General features: G+C 49.3%; 1 protein-coding gene across 1 annotated transcript; it reads right to left on the bottom strand.

The window, feature by feature from the left end:
• Nucleotides 1-310: 310 nt before the first annotated feature.
• Nucleotides 311-19074, bottom strand: Lztr1 (leucine zipper like post translational regulator 1). Its single transcript, XM_026401657.2, has 21 exons — nucleotides 17895-19074; nucleotides 17423-17485; nucleotides 13266-13322; nucleotides 10083-10162; nucleotides 9559-9667; nucleotides 8900-8983; nucleotides 8077-8134; nucleotides 7272-7411; nucleotides 6088-6289; nucleotides 5531-5686; nucleotides 5000-5110; nucleotides 4163-4255; nucleotides 3915-4010; nucleotides 3677-3830; nucleotides 3238-3407; nucleotides 2905-3061; nucleotides 1973-2099; nucleotides 1729-1878; nucleotides 970-1075; nucleotides 821-901; nucleotides 311-585 (listed from the first exon to the last, which is right to left on the bottom strand). Exons 1-21 carry the CDS (start codon nucleotides 18092-18094, stop codon nucleotides 469-471), a joined length of 2511 nt encoding a protein of 836 aa, XP_026257442.2. The 5' UTR covers nucleotides 18095-19074; the 3' UTR covers nucleotides 311-468.
• Between the last annotated feature and the right edge of the window lie 191 nt (nucleotides 19075-19265).

The following is a 19265-nucleotide window of genomic DNA, read 5'->3' as shown; positions in this document are numbered from 1 at the left end:
GCCACAGTAATTCTTCCAAGCCCCCTTTACCATGTCAGAGTGGCCCTTACAACAGGAAACTACTCTTGAATCCATAAGACCACAGGGGCCAGGCTGAGTGTTCCAAAGCCCATGCCCAACTCTGAAGTTAACCTTCTAGTCTCCCCATTACTGGTTGATGCCCAGGTGCCCTGTCTCCTGTAGTGTCCCAGTCACTTCAATCATGGCCTCCCACCCAGGAAAAGGTAACAGCTTAAAAGGGGATCTATTTCACTATTCCAACCCTGTGGGTCCTTTGTCCACATCAATGAAATGAGGTTTTTGGGGTCCCCTGCACCTGCTGAGCTCCATTTGGAGGCTCTGAGCACCCTGATCCTTGACTCCACAGGAACAGCTACACTGCAGACACAGGAATGGCCAGAGCAATCTTTGCAGTGGGCCAACCAATCTGGCATCATTTTCCATGCTGGTTTGATACCAATGGTGCTCTCAAATGTCAGCACCCAGCTCTGCACACTGCTTGTCAGAGATGTGTGAGGCCAGAGAGTCTATGATGTCCAGCAGCAACTGCTGGCTCAGTGACCGCAGTGTGGGTAACTTGGAGACCTGTACAGATGACCAAAATGCCAAAATGAGACAGAACCAGATTCCTAAAAGGGCCAAGGTGGGTGGCTGAGTTCTTTGGGGCCCAACCTTCTCTGGGCTTGGGCTGAGTCTGAGGACCAACCAAGTGGCCAATGGGTATAGTTTGCTTGGCCCAGCCCAGATGCACCCCCCACCTCCATGAAGTACTGATGAGGAGGGCTGAATTCATGAGCTCTGGATCAAGACAGGCCCTGACCTTGGTGAACTGGTGCACAATGATATGGAGGCAGTGCCGCTTCATGTCCAATGCCTGTGTCTTGTCAGCGGCCTCCAGGATCTGCAATGGCAATAACTCTGAGGCACTGTTCCACCTCCCCTACCCTCAGAGGGAGAGGTGGGCTATACCTGCAGCACATTCTGCACAGTCACATTCATCTCCAGGTTCTGCTTGCAGTATGCCTGCAGCCGATTGTTGTAGAAGCCATAGTAGTAGGGGGCAGCAAAAAGGTAGCTGGGAGCTGGTTAAGGAGCCACTGACCAAGGGAAGCCCATATGCCCACCCAGCTGCTCTCTCCATTCTCCCCTAGGAATGTGCTTCAGGAGCCTCATACACCAGGGGCTAGAGCTTCATCCAGATGCAGATATTGGCTGATTCTCTAAACAGGTCTTATCCAAGATGCAAAGAAAACCACAAATCTTATTCTCTCATGCCCATCTGCAGAACTTCTCCATAGCCTCACTAGCCAACAGGCATTCTAGTACCTCATGTTCAAACCCCACTGAAGAATCTGGAATGTAGTTCAGTGGTCAAGCAGTTAGTTGCCTGGCATACATGAGGCCCTAGGTTATACATCCAGCACTGCAAAGAATGGGGGAAAAGGTTTTGACACCACTGAAGTGAAGTAAGAGAAATCAATTCCTATCTGCCTGCTTGCCTGTTTCAGAGAACAATGGCCAACATCATTCTCCCAGGATACGAACCCTCCCTACCAGCTGCCCACCTGCTCTAGACACCTTGCACCAGGCACTGAGAAATCTTCTAGAATGCAGAGATGGTTCACCCCCATCTGGCCAAGACAGGGCAATAGGACCCCAAAGTAGCCCAAGGGCAGGTACTATGACCCCTCAGTGCTGACCAGAGAGTGTCTTGAGTTATGAGGATACAGGGAGTCCTCAGGCGGCATGTTGACTTCTCCATAGTAGATGTAGCGCAGCATGGACTCAAAGGCCTGCCTGCTGGGCACCATCTCCCCAATGGAAATGTTCACCTGCCCATCCTCAGGCATGAAGGACCGGAACATGGCCTCAAAGTAGCTGTGGGGGGGTGGGGTGCAAATGCCCATCTCTCAGAAGAAGGAAGCCAACACCTGGGCTCTACCCTGCCCTCTTGTATAGGCCTCTGACCCACCTAGAGCGGGCTGCCAGGATGGCCTTGTGAGCTGGCCGTGGATGCCCATCTAGCAGTAGAGTGATGTCACAGAACTCTGCACCTGCCCCCTCCAGATATGCTTTCATGTCCTGGATCAGAGATGTGCCTGGAAGGTAGGTGTGGAGGGACCCTGAGCAGGTGGCCCCTCCACACCCCAAGCAGACCCTGATCAAAGGGGTTATTTTATATTCTACTCTCAGGACCCCACAGGCACTGCCTCTCTGCATGTCAGCCCACATTGCTGCCCTGTACAAAGCTTCCCAAGGCCAGATGAGCCTCCAGTCTCTATTTTTCCCTCTCAGTTCCCCAGGATAGCTGGACCTCTGCATTCCCAAAGATAGTCCCAAGGCCTGCCACTACCAACATCTGATTTTCCACAACTTGGCCCACTCTGTCCTCCTTTGGGCCTATCACTTGACCTCTGGTGTCTCCAGATATGACCAAGGGTCAGTGGCAAGGGTCAGCATGGGCTCCAAGGAACATTGGGAGAAAGAAGGAGTCTGTAACATCTCTTTCAGAGTGAGAGGAGACAAGAAAGCACTGGGAGTATATGAGGCTGTTCTCAACCATCACTGTGTCTAAAACAAATGTTCAGTGGCTGATCACTGACCCTGAACCATCAGACCTGATGGTCCAGGCAGAAAGAAGTACCCATGTTCAACCCAGAAATGGGCTTAGGGAATCCAGGCTCACTGCTGCATAGCCTGCTATGGAAAGCCCTGGGGGAACTGGGGAGATTCTATGAGGGAGCCTGCTTTCCCCTGTCCATCCCTGCCCCTGTGCCCAGCAGCACATGGCCACAGACCCACCCCGTGTCCCAAGAGCTTAGCAAGTGCCCTCCATGGCTCTTAAGTGTTCTACCCAACACTATCCATCACTCCCCACAGTGCAGGGTAATAAGGGCTCCCTACCAATGTCCATGGGCTGGTCTGAGGAGGTGCGAGGGGGTGGCTGTTGCTTCCGCCTTACAATCTCCACTATCAGTGGGGATGAGAGGCGCTCAAATTCCTTCATCATGATCACCTGGTTGAAGTGGGACTCCTTCACCACGAAGTTCAGGCAGTGTTCCTGGGATAGACAGGCCCGGGCAGGCAAGTGGGGTCAGCCCAAGGCCCCAAGCTGGGCAAGGGGCTTGCTGCAGGGAGCAGAGTTGGGACCCAGCCTGAGCATGCATGCCCCACCCCATCCAGCAAAGCCCCAGGCTGGCAGATGATCCCAGCAGTAGCACTAACCCCTGCCCGCACCTTGAGCTGTCCCAGCTGCAGTTTCGCAGCGTTCTCACACACAACCAGTACATTCTGCAGGTCCACAGAGGCCTCAATGTATTGCCGACACAACTGTTCCAGGCGGCACAACTGGAAGCTTAGCGCCAACTTGTACACATCCATGATGAGCAGCACATCCTCCACATGGCCTGCACCCAAAAGTCCTTGAGCCTCAGGGATCCCAGGAAGGGAAGCCTAGGGACACAGCCCAGGGCTCCCTCACAGATGAATTTGGGTCAGGACTGCTGAGTGTCAGCTGGGTTCCATGCTGGCTGCTGTGATCACACGTAATCAAGAGTGACCACAGCCTCTGAGCCTCAGAGGGTCTGTCTATAAGGCCCTCTGACTAGCACACCCACCTTCTAGCTCTGCTGTCACCCCCTGCCCTGTTACTGTACCACCCACACACCACACAGACCTTTCCTTGGGTACTTGATCTTGTCGGTGTACAGAAACAGCATGAGCACCTCAAAGGGTCGGGCCTCAGCCTCTCGAATGGCCACACGCAGCAGGGGCAGCCGTGTTCCACTAGGAACCTCCCTGGGAGCAGGGGCTGCCTCCTCCTCCAGTTTCTGAGGGGAAAAGAAAGGAGCTCAAGGGAACCCCAGTGAACAATGGACACAGCTACCCAATTCAGCAGTAGAGGGAAATCTTACCTGAGCCAATCGCTCACGTGCCTGCATGATCTTCCTGCGGAGCCAGCGGCTCCTTGCCGTGACAATGGCCACGTGGCCTTGCACACACTCTTCCTTCTACATAAAGAATGACATATGAAGGGTATAGGAGCCTCATTCCAAGGGACAAAGGCCAGCTGGCTAGGGAAGTCACCACTATGTGGTCAGCTGGGCCTCAGAGAGAAGTTCCCACTCAGCAAATGGGGCTGGGCTTAAGGAAGGGCACCCACCTCACCCAGCACGAACTCCACATCACAGAACTGGCGGCTCTCCCACAGTCGCCCATAGTCTTCATGCAGCGTGCACTTAGGATAACAGGAGAACTGCAGAAGAAGACCCCAGTGCTGCCATGCAGGCTAACCCTGAGGCTCCTGTCCAGCCTATGCTATCCCACAGAGTGCAAAGGCAGACAGGCCTGGCTGAGGAAAGGGAGGAGTTATCTCTCTACCCACAGGCATGCCTTGCTCTGGGCCTCAGTGCCTGCAACTGCCTACTGGTTCCACACCAGCAGGGTACTCTCACTGCCACTCCTTGCCTTAAGCTAGTTCCCCATACTTTGGCAGGGTTGTGGCATCTCCACTGCCTGGACCTAAGCACTCATGCTGGCTCCACCAGTATACCTCTGTCTTCCACTGTCCCATGGACTCCTGCTTGGACCACATGTTCTTCCAAGTGTGGGAAGAAGCTGCCATGGAAAGTAGTGTCAATCCAGAGTCTACCCTCTTCTAAGCTATGGGTGTCCTGGAGGTCCCAGTGCTCAGTCTAGCCAGGCTGCGTCTACGAGGTCAGCTTATTCCCTCACATTTCCCTACCCTGCTCTGAAGCTGGGGGTCTGCCTGGTCCATTCTGCACTGAAGGTCAGTGACCTACTCCTAGTGTCACTTCAGCCTTCCCTCAACCTAGAGCCATCACCCCCCATCACTGGCCTTAAAGAGGCTTCCATCCCATCAGGCTCAGTAATCAACAGGCACCCTTGGACAAGCCCTGCCCCTCCCTACTGGGCTTCAGTGTTCTATCACTGGAGCTTGTCCATCCCAGTAGGCCCTACAAGTTCATAAGCCACATACCTGGAACCTGTACATCTCCCCACTGCGGATGTTGTTGTCCACGGTGCCCCCAAAGATGTACATGGCATCAGAAATGACAGCAGCTGCATGGAAGAGCCTCCCGCTGGGCAGCTAAGGAGGGTGACAAGTGGGCAGAGGGGAAGGGATGGGGCATGGTTTCCAGCACTGGGGTTGGTGGTGGCTAAGCCATGGGCAAGGATATGACTGTGAAGGAGAGGCCAAACAGCTCAGTCTCTGAGGTTACAAATTTCCTGAGTGCAACTGCAGACAACAGTGGAAGCCAGGGCCATGTGGACGAGTGGGGTAGAATGGGATATGAGACCCTCAGGATGAACAGACCCCAGAGGGCAAAGTCTGGAGCCCCCAGGGACATTGGTCCAGCCAACAGGGCATGGGCTCCTGGCCCTGTGCCTCCTTTGCTGAGTGACTCTGAACAGTTTTCAGAGCCTCCTTCTCCCTATCTGTGACAGGTTCATCATAGTATCTGCTTCAAGGAGTGATGGAGCCTTAACAAGTGTCTCTGCCCCTTACCTCTGAGGCTGGCTGGCTGGGCTGCTTAGGTAAGGTAGTACCAAAATCCAAGCCAAACACATCCCGGGACTTCTTGAAGCTACCCCGCTCCTCAGAGGTCAGGGTGGGTGCTTCCTCGGAAGTGGAAGCTCGCTCCGGCACCTCAGCCCCACCAACCTGGTGGGGAGAAACGTGGGCATGTAACCAGTCAGCAAGGGCTGGGTAGGCTGTCATCCCTGCCAGAGCATGCTGTGGGTTTAGAAGGAGGGAAAAAGAACAGGATGAGGGCTGTGAAGGTGAGCCCAGGCAGCAATCAAAGCAGGTTTCCCCATAATGTTTGTAGGACAGCAGCACAGTGCAGATAGGATGGAACATGGAATATTAAAAACCTGAAGACTGCAGAAGGAGCTAGAGCCAGAGGGGCAGGCATTCAGGGCTGAGGGCCCAGGGTGTCCTGGCCTTGCTCCTCTTGACTTTCTGGAACCCTGAGAGCCCCCTGAGGCTGTGAGAGCTATTGGCATCCAGCTAGTGGGTCAGGACCCCCTGGAACCCCTACTCCATAGCTTGGTAGTGCTCACCTCACTGTCAGAGCTGGGCTGGACAACCTCCCAGGTCTGGAAGTCCACATCGTAGCAATGCAGTTCATTGGGAAGAGTGTTGTCAGCTGCACCCCCAAACACATACAGGTGGCGGTCAAAGGCCACCATGGTGTGTCCATAGCGCCGCTGTGGGGGCGGCGGGGAGCCCCGGAGCAGGTGTTCAGTGGGGATACGTGTCCACCTGGAGTACACAACAGTAAACTAGTGCTGGGGTAGGAATTCTGTTCCTTACCAAAGCCTCCCCACAACAAGTTCCTCTGTGAAGTCCCCCTGTAACTCCTGTGGTGACCATCTCAGGATCCCAAGGGAGGGCCTGGTTATGGGTCCCCAGAATTCCATGCCCTGTTTTAGCTCTGGCACCACCAGCCTTGTCCAACTTCATGGGATCCTGCACAAGCCCCCCCTCCTCTGACATGAAGCAGGAAGCAGTGATGGTATGGGAAACTGACCTCTGGGCAGTTTGCTCTCTGGGGAATGGAGTTGTGCCATTGTGGGTTGCTGAGCAGACTGCCAAGTCCCCACTCTGGATCCCACATGCTAATGCTGCTCCTACAGTATCTCCAGCAAATTGTCTCTTTTGCTAAGTAAGTTGAAGAACCAAAATAGATCCTGGCTAATAGATCCATGTGGCTGTATGCTGCCAACCCCTGCTCATCACCCAAAGAGGTTTCTCTCCACCAGGGATACCAGCCCCTCCTCCTACCTATCCCTAATCTAAAGGGCAATTCCTGAGTCACCTCCAAAGCCCATGTTCCCTCTTTTCCATTCACTCCCAGTGACAGAGGACACAGCCCCATCACAGGGGAAAAGTCAACTGGCAGCCAAGGACAGTGTAGGACAGAAGTTCTCAGGGCCTGGGCACCCCTCCCATCCTCTGCCATCACAGGACAGCTGTACCAGTCCCATTTGTTATTGGTAGGACTGATCAAGCCACTCACAGGGCAGGAATTGTCCTCCAGAGGGAGGCTCAGCCAGGGTTCCTGGTCCAGACCCTATTTTGCTGAGCTGCAGCCATACCTGAGGGGCCTGGTGGGTATGCCACACATCCCTGCTCCAGACTATATATTCCTGCTATATGTGAGAGCTTGGAAAGATGGGCTACCATGGCTATCAGAAACAGGCTAGGACATTAACTATGCCTCCTCCCCAAGCAGAGTGCTTACGTCTTATCCTTGAATTCAAACTGGAAGAGGTTGTTGGTTATCTTGGCTCCACTCTGTCCTGAGAATACAAACATCTTGTCCCGGCACACAGCCACAGGGAAGTTGCAGCAAGATGGTGGGATCTCACCACTCTGGGCCACCTGGGATGGGGATGCAACTCAGTCCAAGGCTCTCACAGGACCTCAGCTCACATATCTATGTACTTATAGGGTGGGACCTTCATTCTTGAAGCTTTGTGAATGAGGGTTCATAGACCAGTTTTTGCTGAACAGCTTATAACCCATGTCATCCACATACGTGAGTATGGTTTTGACCAGTGGGGGTTAAAACCACGAGGGTAAAATCATTAGAGGTTAAAAGTCATACATTTCTACAAGGAAAGGAACGTCCTAGGGGAAACTCCAGTAATTAGGACACCAGAGAGCAAGCTGTCCTCACTATGTTCAAATAAGTGTAGATTAGACCAGACTCATATATATCATCACAACATACAGTACTCTGCCCATCCATAACTCAGTGTCATACCCCCTGCCTTTTTCAGTGCTGGGGACTGTATCCAAGGCCTTGCACATGCTACACAAACACTCTACCACTAAGCCACATCCTCAGCCCGAAGACTTAAAAGTCTTTAGTCACTGTGCAATTGGTGCTAGAATTGGTCCTGAGGTTCCTGCCAGGTCATGGAGGACAGTGAAGCTGGGCTTTGGCAAAGGCAAGAAAGCAGCCTCTGTTGCCACCCTACCTTGGCTTCTTGCACCCCCCAGCAGCCCTTGTCTTTATCCCAACAGCTCTCTGGGCACCTCACCTCCTCCCAGCACGTGAGTTCCCGATCCTGGAGGCCAATCGTCCACATGTCATTCAACCTGCATTACGACAGTGGGATCAGATTCCTTTGGATCTGGCTGTTAGGGTAGACCAGGCCCTGGCCAGGGCAAATGAATGCAGGGAAAAACAACCTGCCATGTAAGTAGGGGACTACCTGTGAAGCTTTGACATGGGAGCTGGGTGTGGGAGCAGGAACTGCACCAAATCCTTGCCATTCCAGGTCCCCTACCCAGATAGGAACAAGTAACCTCATATACAACATCTGGCACAGTGGAACAGGGCCACAGCTTCTTCAGCTATTCTCCCCCACAGCAAGGAGAAGACTGTAGATACCACAAAAATCACCACTACCACTGTATCACTAGGAATTTTTACAATGCTATAGTTTGGAATGAGCACATACTACTTTTGTAATCAGAAAAATATAGCAAAACTAATTTACTAAATTTAGAAGGAAAATGCCTGTGATATAGGCAGGAACCTAAGGCTGGGTCTATGCCCTGACACTGCCCACCCACCCATGTACTGAGCCCCTCAGGGTCCCTCTTCCTGGTGGTACCCAAATAACTTCATCTGATTAATCAAGGGGCCACAGGATTAGCGGCAGGTCCCACTCAGCAGTCTCACCTCCATTTACCCAAATTCCTCTCCTCCAACCATGCCCCCTCCTGGGAATCCCCCAGAGTAGCACTCAAAATCCACCTGGCTGACCTTTCCTAGACTGAGCTCTCAAATTCCAGGAAAGCTCACTGTGTTCCTACATACATTCAGAGATGGGGTACACAGGCCGGGCCACTGCCTACCTGGCATTGCCATCATAGCCAGCGAAGATCCACAGCTTGTCACTGTACACCGTGGCCCCATGAGCTGACCTGGCAACTGGCAACCTAAAGTGAAAAGGGAGTGAAGAAGGAAGCCATCCAGTAAAGGACAGAGCTTACAGTCCCACATAGTGGGATACAAACCACAGCTGGACTGCTAAGGTCACATATTCCTGACAATGGAGCTCTGAGGGCCACTTCTGGGGCACTGGGAAGGAGCAACAGAACCAGAAAGTAGGTTTGTGAGGCCTGGATGATAGCTAGATACAAAAACTAGATATAAGGCTGGGGATATGGCTCAATGATAGAGCACTTGTCTAGGATGCATGAAACTCTGGGTTTAATACTCAACACCTCAAAAACAAAAATGAAACTCAGATGTTCACAGAGGCAGAGTATTATCTTTCAGCTTCCACAAAATACCAAAGGGGGTACTCACAAAGTAACGCATCAGGTTTCTTCTAAAAGAAGGGCATCCAGAACTGAATATGGATACCTGGGGTAAGTGACCACTCCTGACTATCTGACTACTTCATGCCCTCAGGCTTCTCCCAGCCTTGGGCTTCCTGTCTGAAACATAAGAGAAAGCCAAGTTCAGGCCTGCTGCCATCCAGGCTCCTCCTGGTCCCACAGTCTCTCACCGTCCTTCAATTTTCCACTCTGTCCACTGGCCAGTTGCAAACTTATATTCAAAGAGGTCATTTTTATTCTTCAAGTTAGAATTGGAATAAATGTCTCCAGTGTAGCCCCCTGGTAAAGAGAGAGCAAAAGTATCACACTCATGGCATATCTTCAAACTCCAGGAGCTGGGACAGAATCTGGCCCCACTTGAAGTGAACCAACTGAAAATCTACCTATACATTACCGGGGCACCAACTATCTGCCTGCCTTGGTATTGGGCTCTAGGGATACAGAGATAAACAGGACACTGTTTCTTGCTCCAGCCCTCACAGAGGCAGATGACCCAACCCCATGGGCTCAGGACAGTTAGGGAAAGGGGTCCCCTGCCCAGTACAGGAGTTCAAAGCAATTCAGTGGACAAAGCTGAGGAGTGAACAGAAAGTATCTGCTAGGATATCTAGGATATGAGAAGACCCATCTTAGGAGAAGGCTGGCAGGAGGACAGGGCAGCTGTAGGCCCAGCAGGGAGTAGAAGGCTACTTACCAAAAACAAACATGCTGCTCCCATAGACAACAGCTGAGTGGTGGTATCGAGGGGCTGGTGGGGTGCCAGTGGTAAAAGCCCTATAGTAGGTACAAGGGTGGTATCACCAAGATCAGCCAGATAGTTCATGTCCCCACAGGGTGGCAACCCTCACACTTCAATTTTTTAAATGTCTCTTTACTGCCTAGGCTGGCCTTGAGCTTGTGAGCTCAAGAGATCTTCCTGCCTCAGACTTCTGAGTGCTAGGACTACAGGTAGGCCATGGCACCTAGTTTCCTTTTAATTTTGCATTTCAAAGGTGATTACTTGCTGAGTGTGGGGATATAAGCCTGTAATTCCAGAGGAACACAAGTTCATGGCCAGCCTGGGCAATTTAGCAAGACCCTATCTCAAAATTTCAAAAAAGAATTAAGAGTGTAGATTAGGAATAAAGTGCCTCTGGCTTCTATCCCCAACCCCCAATACTGTTAAAAAAAAAATAGTGGCACATCTGATAGAAACTTTATTTTTTATTATTTATTTACTTAGTACCAGGGAATAAACCCTGGTACTAAGTAAATAGTACCACATCCCCAGCCATTTTTATTTTTTATTTTGAGATAGGGTCTTACTAAGTTGCTTAGGGCCTTGCTAAATTGCTGGCTTTGAACTTGCAATCCTCCTGCCTCAGGCTCCCAAGCCACTAGGATTAGCCATCCCACCTGGCTCATAGAAATTAAAAAAAAAAAAAAAAAAAAAAAGCAATGGGCACCAAATCTCTTGCATAATTCCATTGTCAGAAAATCACTGTCAATAGCTAGGAGTCCTCCCTCCATAACTCTGAACCATGTCTGTGAACAATTTTTTTTTTTTTTTTTAGTTATACATGGACACAATTTATTTATTTACTTACTTACTTATTTATTTATTCATTTTTATGTGGTGCTGAGGATCAAACCCAGTGTTTCGTATGTGCAAGGCAGGTGCTCTACCACTGAGCTACAGCTCCAGCCCCAAAGAATTTTTTTTTAATATTTTAATTAGTTATATATGGGACACAATGCCCTTATTTTATTTATTTTTTATGTGGTGCTGAGAATCAAACTTAGTGCCTCACACATGCTAGGCAAGTGCTCTACCACTGAGCCACAACTCCAGCCCCCCAAATAATTGTTTAATAAACTCAATGAGATGGATATTTTGTAACTTGCATTTTCAACTTGACAGTAGAACATCACTAGTGACCCCCTGCCACACTAGAACTGACTAGGGCCATTCTCAGCAGCTCTAAGTATTCTGCAGCATGGGGTCACTAAATTTTATTTACTGAACTAAAAACCCATTTGCACTGATTATTTGGTGCTGCTCATTTTCTGGGAAAAGTTTGACAAAGAATTATAAAGTCTTCAGAGTGATTTCCCTCCCAGTAGTGGGGTATTAATGCCAGGGCCTTGCACATGCTAACCAAACACTTTACCATTCAGTTACATGCCCAGTCTTTTTTAAATTTTATTTTGAGACAGGGTCTCAGTAAGTTATACAGGCTGTCCTTGAACTTGGAATCATGTGTCTTGGCTTTCTCGGTAGCTAGGATTACAGATGTATGCCACTACAGCTAGCCTTAACAGTGATTTTTCCTTTTCTTTCTTTCTTTTTTTTTTTTTTTTTTTTTTGGTGCTCTACCTATGAGCTACATCCCCAGTCATTTCTATTTTATTTTATTTATTTATTTTTTTTTTTTTTTGTGGTGCTGGGGTTTGAACCCAGGGTCTTGTGCATACTAGGCAAGCACTCTACCAACTGAGCTATATCCCCAGCCCGTCTATTTTATTATTATTATTATTATTTACCAGGGGCTCTTAACCACTAAGCCACACCCCAGCCTCTTTTTTATATTTCATTTAGAGACAAGGACTCACCAAGTTGCTTAGGTTCTCACTAAATTGCGGGGGCTGGCTTTGAACTCATGATTCTCCTGCTTCAGCCTACTGAGTCACTGGGATTACAGGCATATACCATGGCACCTGGCTTTATTTTTGAAACATGGTCTCAATAAGTTGATGAGGTTGGTCTCCTGCCTGAGTTTCACAAGTTGTTGGGATGGATTACAACAGTGTAGCACCACCTGGCTCTTTAATGACTTTAAAAATTAAAATCAATCAGTTAACAGCTGTATCATAAAGAGAGAAAAAAAACATATTTACTTCTACAGTTATTCCAAGTGCTATCAAAGCTCCTGGGGATATGGTAGGTGATGCCAAGTGGTGCAGCCCTGTGTGGCTAAGGGTTCTGGCATCTTTTGAGCACTGACATCCTCCTCTGGCAAAAAGGACAATAAGACCCCACCCCAAAGGGCTGCTTGGGACCAAGGGAATGGCCCACAGAATAGAGTGTGGTGCCACAATGGGCTCCATGGGTTTGTGTTTCTGTTGAGAAAATGGTAGAGCTCAGAAAGCCCAGTATCTCCTGATTCTAGGAGATACTTCATATTTCCCCCTCAGCTGTGAGCTGCTCCCAGGCAGGGGCTGGACTACTGCGGATGGGCACAAATATGCAGTGTTCAGAAAGGGCATGTGTCTCTCACTGGAGGCCACACAGCTGAGACAGATGTCTGTGTGGAAGGGGTTGGTAAGGGTGTACATGCTGAGATAGGGTCTCAACAAGTTATACAGGCTGTCCTTGAACTTGGAATCATATGTCTTGGCTTTCTGGGTAGCTAGACCCTAACCCTACTGCCAGTGTGGGGTCTCCTGGCAGAAGATGGGCCCCATGGAGCAGGGAAGGGAGAAAAGACATTGCTGCTAGCCGTTGGGTGGCTTCCTGCACCAACAGAGTCAATCCTGAGAGGACTCATTAACTGATACCCTCCCCTGCCTCAAGTCAGATCTCACAGGAATCTCTGGCCCAGGAGAAGTTCTGGTAACTGAGGGGCTCTCCTGCAGCAGAATTTGGGGACTCACAGACAGATCAAATAGACCCCTTAGTTTCAATCACAGAATAATCAATCACTGTGGTAGTTAGAACAGAAACCCGGGAAATGCAGGAAAATACTCTGGTTGTGACATCCCAAAGGCCCAGGGGCTCTGGTTCTTTCCTCCTTGATCCTTCTCTCTGATTCTCCAGGATCAGCTGATTTTGCCAGCAACCAGTCCCAGCACAGCACAGAAGGAAAGACAGAGTCTTAGAGCATGGAAGGCTGCCCACCTGCACCAGGAGCAGTCCTTCACATCGAAACGCAGGAGGTCATTGAGCATCGTCTTCCTAAAAGGCAGCCAGAGAGAGGGTGGCATTAGCCAGGTGTGCTTTGTGGGGCATTGCCCTACCAGGACTCTAGAGATGGGTATTGCATGCAGACCTTGCAAGGGATAACAGAAAGGGCCATTTTGGGGTGGCTCACTTACCTCTGGACCTGGCCAGGGTAAGACAACCAACTGATGCCTGAGGGACAAGAGTGATGACTACCAAGAAGGCTTCCCAGTTGATATTGGGAACCACAGCTGCCACACAGGCAAGGTTAACCCACATGGAGTCAGAACCAAAGCATGATCCCAGCCACTAGGAGTCTACTCAGGGGCTGCCATGAGGATGTGAAATAGTCCAAAGGCCAGACTCATCATTCACCCCAGCTTCAAGAATCCCCACTCACTTGCCTTAACCCCCTTCCCTCAGATGCTGCACTACCACAATGAGATGCTTCTCTGCCTCTCTCTGATCTTTCTAACATCTCTTTATTAATTGCAAAACCAATATAACAATTACATTAAATATACAATAAAATGGGAAACAAATTCACTGGACATTGTACCATCTTACAGGGCTGCAAAGCAACAGGAGCCCAGCACCAGCTTTAGGTGGGGCTTATGCCAGGTGTCCCCTGTGGTCTCATTTCATCTATACTAGGTGGGTGCCCTCCAAACTCCATTTTTTTTAAATTTTATTTTTATTTTTAAAGAGAGAGTGAGAGAGGAGGGAGAGAGAGAGAGAGAGAGAGAATTTTTAATATTTATTTATTTATTTTAGTTCTCGGCGGACACAACATCCTTGTTGGCATGTGGTGCTGAGGATCGAACCCGGGCCGCACGCATGCCAGGTGAGCGCGCCACCGCCTGAGCCACATCCCCAGCCCCCAAACTCCATTTTAAAGAAGAACAAACAGCCTGGGAGATAAAAGGTTGTGCCTGGGGGCTGGGGTTATGGCTCAGTGGTAAAGCGCTGGGTTCGATCCTCAGCACTTCATAAAAATAAATAAAATAAAATAAAGGCATTGTGCCAACTACAACTAAAAAAATTAAAAAAAAAAAAAAAGGTTGTGTCTGAGGCCATACAGCCAGGAATTCAGGAGCTGACAAGTTAATGTTATGGCTAATTCCTCCCCATCCTCCTTTTTTCCCCACCCCATCCACAATCCTGCCCCAGGAGGAGGCCATCTTTCTTTGATCTCGTTGATCTGACAGTCTACTGACAGGCTACAGAGTTGCAACCTAAGGAAGATAAATTTCCTGTTTCCTTCTCTCTTTTTTATTTTTATTTTTATTTTATTTTGAAACAACATTTTATTAAATTGCTGAGGCTGGCCTCAAACTTTCAATCCTCTCATTTCAGCTTCCAGAGTCATCACTGGGATTATAGGCATGCACCATCATGCTTTGTATATCACAACACCTTGTAACCTGTTTCTTAGTGTCTCCTTTGTTGAACAAAAATATGGGAGAAAAAAAAAAGAATAAACTGGGCTGGGGATATAGTTAAGTTGGTAGAGTGCTTGCCTTGCATGCACAAGGCCCTGGGTTCAACCCCCAGCACCACAAAAAAAAAAAAAAAAAATTATGGGAAGCTAGAAATCAAACCAAAATAGAAGGTATTCATGCCAAATGCTTCATAAACTGGAACTTTAAAGAAGCAGAGAGATCCCAATACAGATCAGTTTTTCCTAAAAACAATCAATTCCAGTCTACCTCCTTTAGTGTAATAAGGAAATCCCCTCTGCTTTAACCCTTATAAAAAAGGTAACCTGAAGTAACCTAATGTTAACCAATCAGCTTTTTGTTCGGTTTCCTTGTTCCCACCTTAAAAGACCCATTGGGTTGCTCTTGTATAGTGAGAACTCTCATTCTAATCTGTAGAATGGAGGCTGCCTCAATTCATGAATCAAAAATAAAAGCCAAAGAGCTCTATAATTAATTAGTTGTAATTTTATATTATTTAAAATTTTTTTTTTAGTTGTTGATGAACCATTACTTATATATATGCGGTGCTGAGAATTGAACCCAGTGCCTCATACATGCTAGGCAAGAACTCCATCGCTGAGCCACAATCCCAGCCCTGTGGTGATTTTATCTTTTGACACATCATAGCAAAGACTATTCTACTTATTGCTCCATAGTTATTACACAACTACCCGCTACAGAATACTCCTGAGGACAGAGGTTCCCCATTTCCCACCTACTACCTTGTGCTTGACATCAAGGCCTTTTTTGGTTTGGAAGATTTTTTTTTTTTTTTTAAAGAGAGAGTGAGAGGGAGAGAGAGAAAGAGAGAGAGAGAATTTTAATATTTATTTTTTAGTCATTGGCGGACACACATCTTTGTTTGTATGTGGTGCTGAGAATCGAACCCGGGCCACACGAATGCCAGGCGAGCGCGCTACCCCTTGAGCCACATCCCCAGCCCCAGGAAGATTCTTGTTAAGGCTCCAATAACTATCTCTGAATAGATGCCACTTTCTTATTTCATCCCACTTTTTGACATTTATTGAGTTATCTAGGTGCTAGGATACTGGGATGAAAGGAGCACAGGCCTTGACATAGCAGAGGACACAGATTACATCCAACATCTGTGTGCTTCAGGGACAAATGGAGGTGGCAAAAGGTAAAGGAAGTGAAGAAAGGCCTTACTCAAAGGGAGGATCAGAAGAGAGGCAGGAAGTGTGAAAAGGAGGGAATGGCCAATGTAAAGAGCTATTGTGGGAGCATACTAGGAACAATCTAAAGGTAGCAAGGCAGCCAGCATGGCCCTATGCAGCAAATGAATAGGCAGAGGAACAGTGGGAGGCACAAGTGTATAGGTATCACAGACTGTCTTGAGAACTTGGGCTTCTATTCAGAGAGGTAGAGAGATGTCACAAGATTATGAGTTGAGGAGGAATATACTTTGACTTGTATTTGTAAATAGATCCCCCTGACTGCCCTTGGGAAAAGAGACTAGCAGAAACAGGTTGGATACCAGGGGATCAGGGCCAAGGAGGCCCTTCTGTCTAGTGTGCAGGTCGTGATATGATTGCAAATTACCCCTCCAACCTCAGGTCAGCGCCCCCAAGGAGTCCTACTGGACTAAGGCTGCAATGCCCTTTCTGGGTTTTTTTTTTTCTTTTTTCCAGGGCTGAGGACCGAACCCAGGGCCTTGCACATGCTAGACAAGCGCTCTGCCACTGAGCTAAATCCCCAACCCCAACAATGCCCTTTCTGGGCTTTAGGCCAGGTTCTGAGGCTGAGAGGCAGAACTAGGACTCATGAGCAGGATGGATAATGTATAGGCACTCTACCCTCAGCACAGAGAAACTAACTACAATTTAACTGGTGGCAATTCATGTGAATGGAGGTGTGCCCACCAACTGAACATTAGATCATTATCAAGTTATTTGCTAGGAGTCTATGCAATACAGGAAAACATTCACAAAAAAGTGGAAGATGTACAAAATAAATAAAACTGCTCCATACTTTTTGGCTTCAGAGTAAGCATGTGGATAAAGCCCAGAGGGAAGTCTGAGGAAAGAAAAAAGTGACTGGCAAGGCTGGCAGCAAGGGTACATATGTGTTTTTCAAAGCAACATCTAGGGCTGGGGTTGTGACTCAGTGGTAGAGTGCTTGCCTAGCATGCTGAGAATCAACCTAGTGTGGGGAACTGGGTTTGATTCTCAGCACTGCATATAAATAAATAAAATAAAGGTCCATCAACAACTAAAAAATATATATTTTAAAAAAAGCTACATCTGGGGCTGTGGTATGGCTCCGCAGCTGAGTGCTCGCCTCGCATGGGTGAAGCGCTGGGTTGATCCTCAGCACCACATAAAAATAAATAAATAAAATAAAAGTAGGAAAAAAAAACCCCTACATCTACTCACTCAAAACAAGAGGGACTGAGCATGCGCTACCCACCAAATGCTGTGAGGAGGACTTGAGGGCAGGATCTCATTTAATTCTCACCACAATCTGCAACGTAAATGCAGGTAACCCCAAAGAGGGTAAACTAAAGCTTACAGTACTTAGCTAATGTCTGGAAAGATAGCAGTGGAGCTCCACAGGTCCAATCTGAGACCACACTCTTCTCCCTACCTGGTCCAAACACCTGATACTTAGACTCACCCGTTGTCCCCACCAAATACATAGATGGCATCTTTATAGGCCACCACTGTGTGCTTGCTGCGCCTAGAAAGAAAAAAGAGGTGGATGGTGGTAAAGCCAGGACACTAGTGGGTGGCACCCAAGGAATGGGACTACATGTGGTACTGCCACAGAAGTTAGAAAATATCTCTCAACTGCCAAGAACTACAGAGACCTACATTCCACCACAACCCCAAAGGACCCTGTACATGGGGATGCTCGACACCACCAGAGGATTTTCTAGACTTCCCACCCCACCACAAAGTTAGTGGGACCCCTACTATAGAGAAATAAGAGTCACCCAACTCTGGGTTTACCTAGAAAGACCTTTCTCTGCCCTGGACACCACCCGACCCACTACCAGATTCTACTCCAGGACTTGACGCCCGAGCCTCGCCCCAAGGCCCCATCCTGGGACCTCCTCACTCCCAGTGCTTTCAGAATCCCGCCGTACCGGGCACCCACGAACTCGTCGCAGGGCGGGAGGCGCCGCCACCGATGAACTGTTTCGAAGGGCCCGAAGTTGAGCGTCAGGTATTCGACACTGTCTGAGCAGCTGTGGTCAAAGTCGACACTCGGAGCTACCTTGGAGCGCGCCCCACCTGCCAGGGCCCCGGCCCCATTCGGGCCCCCGGAGCCACCCGGCCCAGACATCCCGGGTGCACGCCGGATTGGCCACCCTGTCTGCAGGTCTTACGGCCACCGCCCCGGACCGCCAGAAGGGACCACATTTCCCAGCGAGCCCTGCGCCAACGGCGCCGCACTTCCGGCTAGCGTCACGATTAAGGCAACCCACACTTCCCGACGAGTCTAGCACTCCTCATGACAGCTGGGGTAAATGTGGAATCTGGTGGCCGACCTTGCCCGGGAGCGTGTAACACTGCGGAAAGCACTTCTGGCGAAATACAGGGCCCAGGTTTCCCCTTCCGGTAAATGCGGTGGCCCCACCCAAATCTGTCAGGACGGCACTTCCCGGCGCCTTCCAGGCCCACCCCGCCGGTTAATCTTAAGCGGCGGCCGACTCGAAGTTCCCGGCATGCCCTGCGCCTACGCGTGGCTCCTGCTTAGATCGTCTGCAGCTCCTGGGATCCTAGATGGAAGGTTCCGTGTCGCTGGCGGCCGAGCTGTTTGTTCTCTTCCTGCTTGCTCTTCGAGACCAGCCTCCACCCGCCCCGTCTTCCTCCGCCCCCAGCCCCCGGCCGCCTTATCTCCCCTTTGGGAAGCAAGTCTAGCTCAGCGCCTCAGACTTCTTATTCCACTTAATAGCAGACCCTTTGCTTCTTCACCTGCTAAATGAGGATTCAGAAAGCTCCAAGTGCTATGAAAAGCATGGTATCTGTCTTAGGACCCAGCTCCTAGAGCCCCCAAAGTTTTAGGCATGAGCTGCAGCTGACCTCTGAAGAAACATGTGTGTTCTATCCCAAGTCCTTTGCACATGCTGTCCCTTTTTATTTAAATGCTCTTCTTTTCAAATTAAGGTCCGAAGGCACTTGTTGGAGATACTTTCCCTGACCTTGTGGAAAGAAGAGCATCAGTTGCTATCTCCTTAGGGTGCTCACAAGCTTAACTTCCTTGGTGAACCTGTTTATCATGTGGTCTGCTTTTGTCCTTGTGTTGGCCCAATTACACTGGAATCACACAGATCTGCAAATGTGTGCATTTTAATTTTAAGATAATGTCTAACATGTTGCAGGGTCCTCCAGGGGACCAGTCCCAACAGAGGGAAAAGAGACATGGCCTGTCCCACCTCCAGTGCCAGATGTCAGTGGCAGCTGAGGCCCTGATGGGTGAGCATCTTCTGGAGGCAGCAGAGGCCGTCCTGGAA

Source organism: Urocitellus parryii, chromosome 3, assembly GCF_045843805.1.
Source record: "Urocitellus parryii isolate mUroPar1 chromosome 3, mUroPar1.hap1, whole genome shotgun sequence".
Classification (NCBI taxonomy): domain Eukaryota; kingdom Metazoa; phylum Chordata; class Mammalia; order Rodentia; family Sciuridae; genus Urocitellus; species Urocitellus parryii.
The sequence above is the reverse complement of the archived record's forward strand: the minus strand, read 5'-3'. Positions and strand labels throughout refer to the sequence as shown.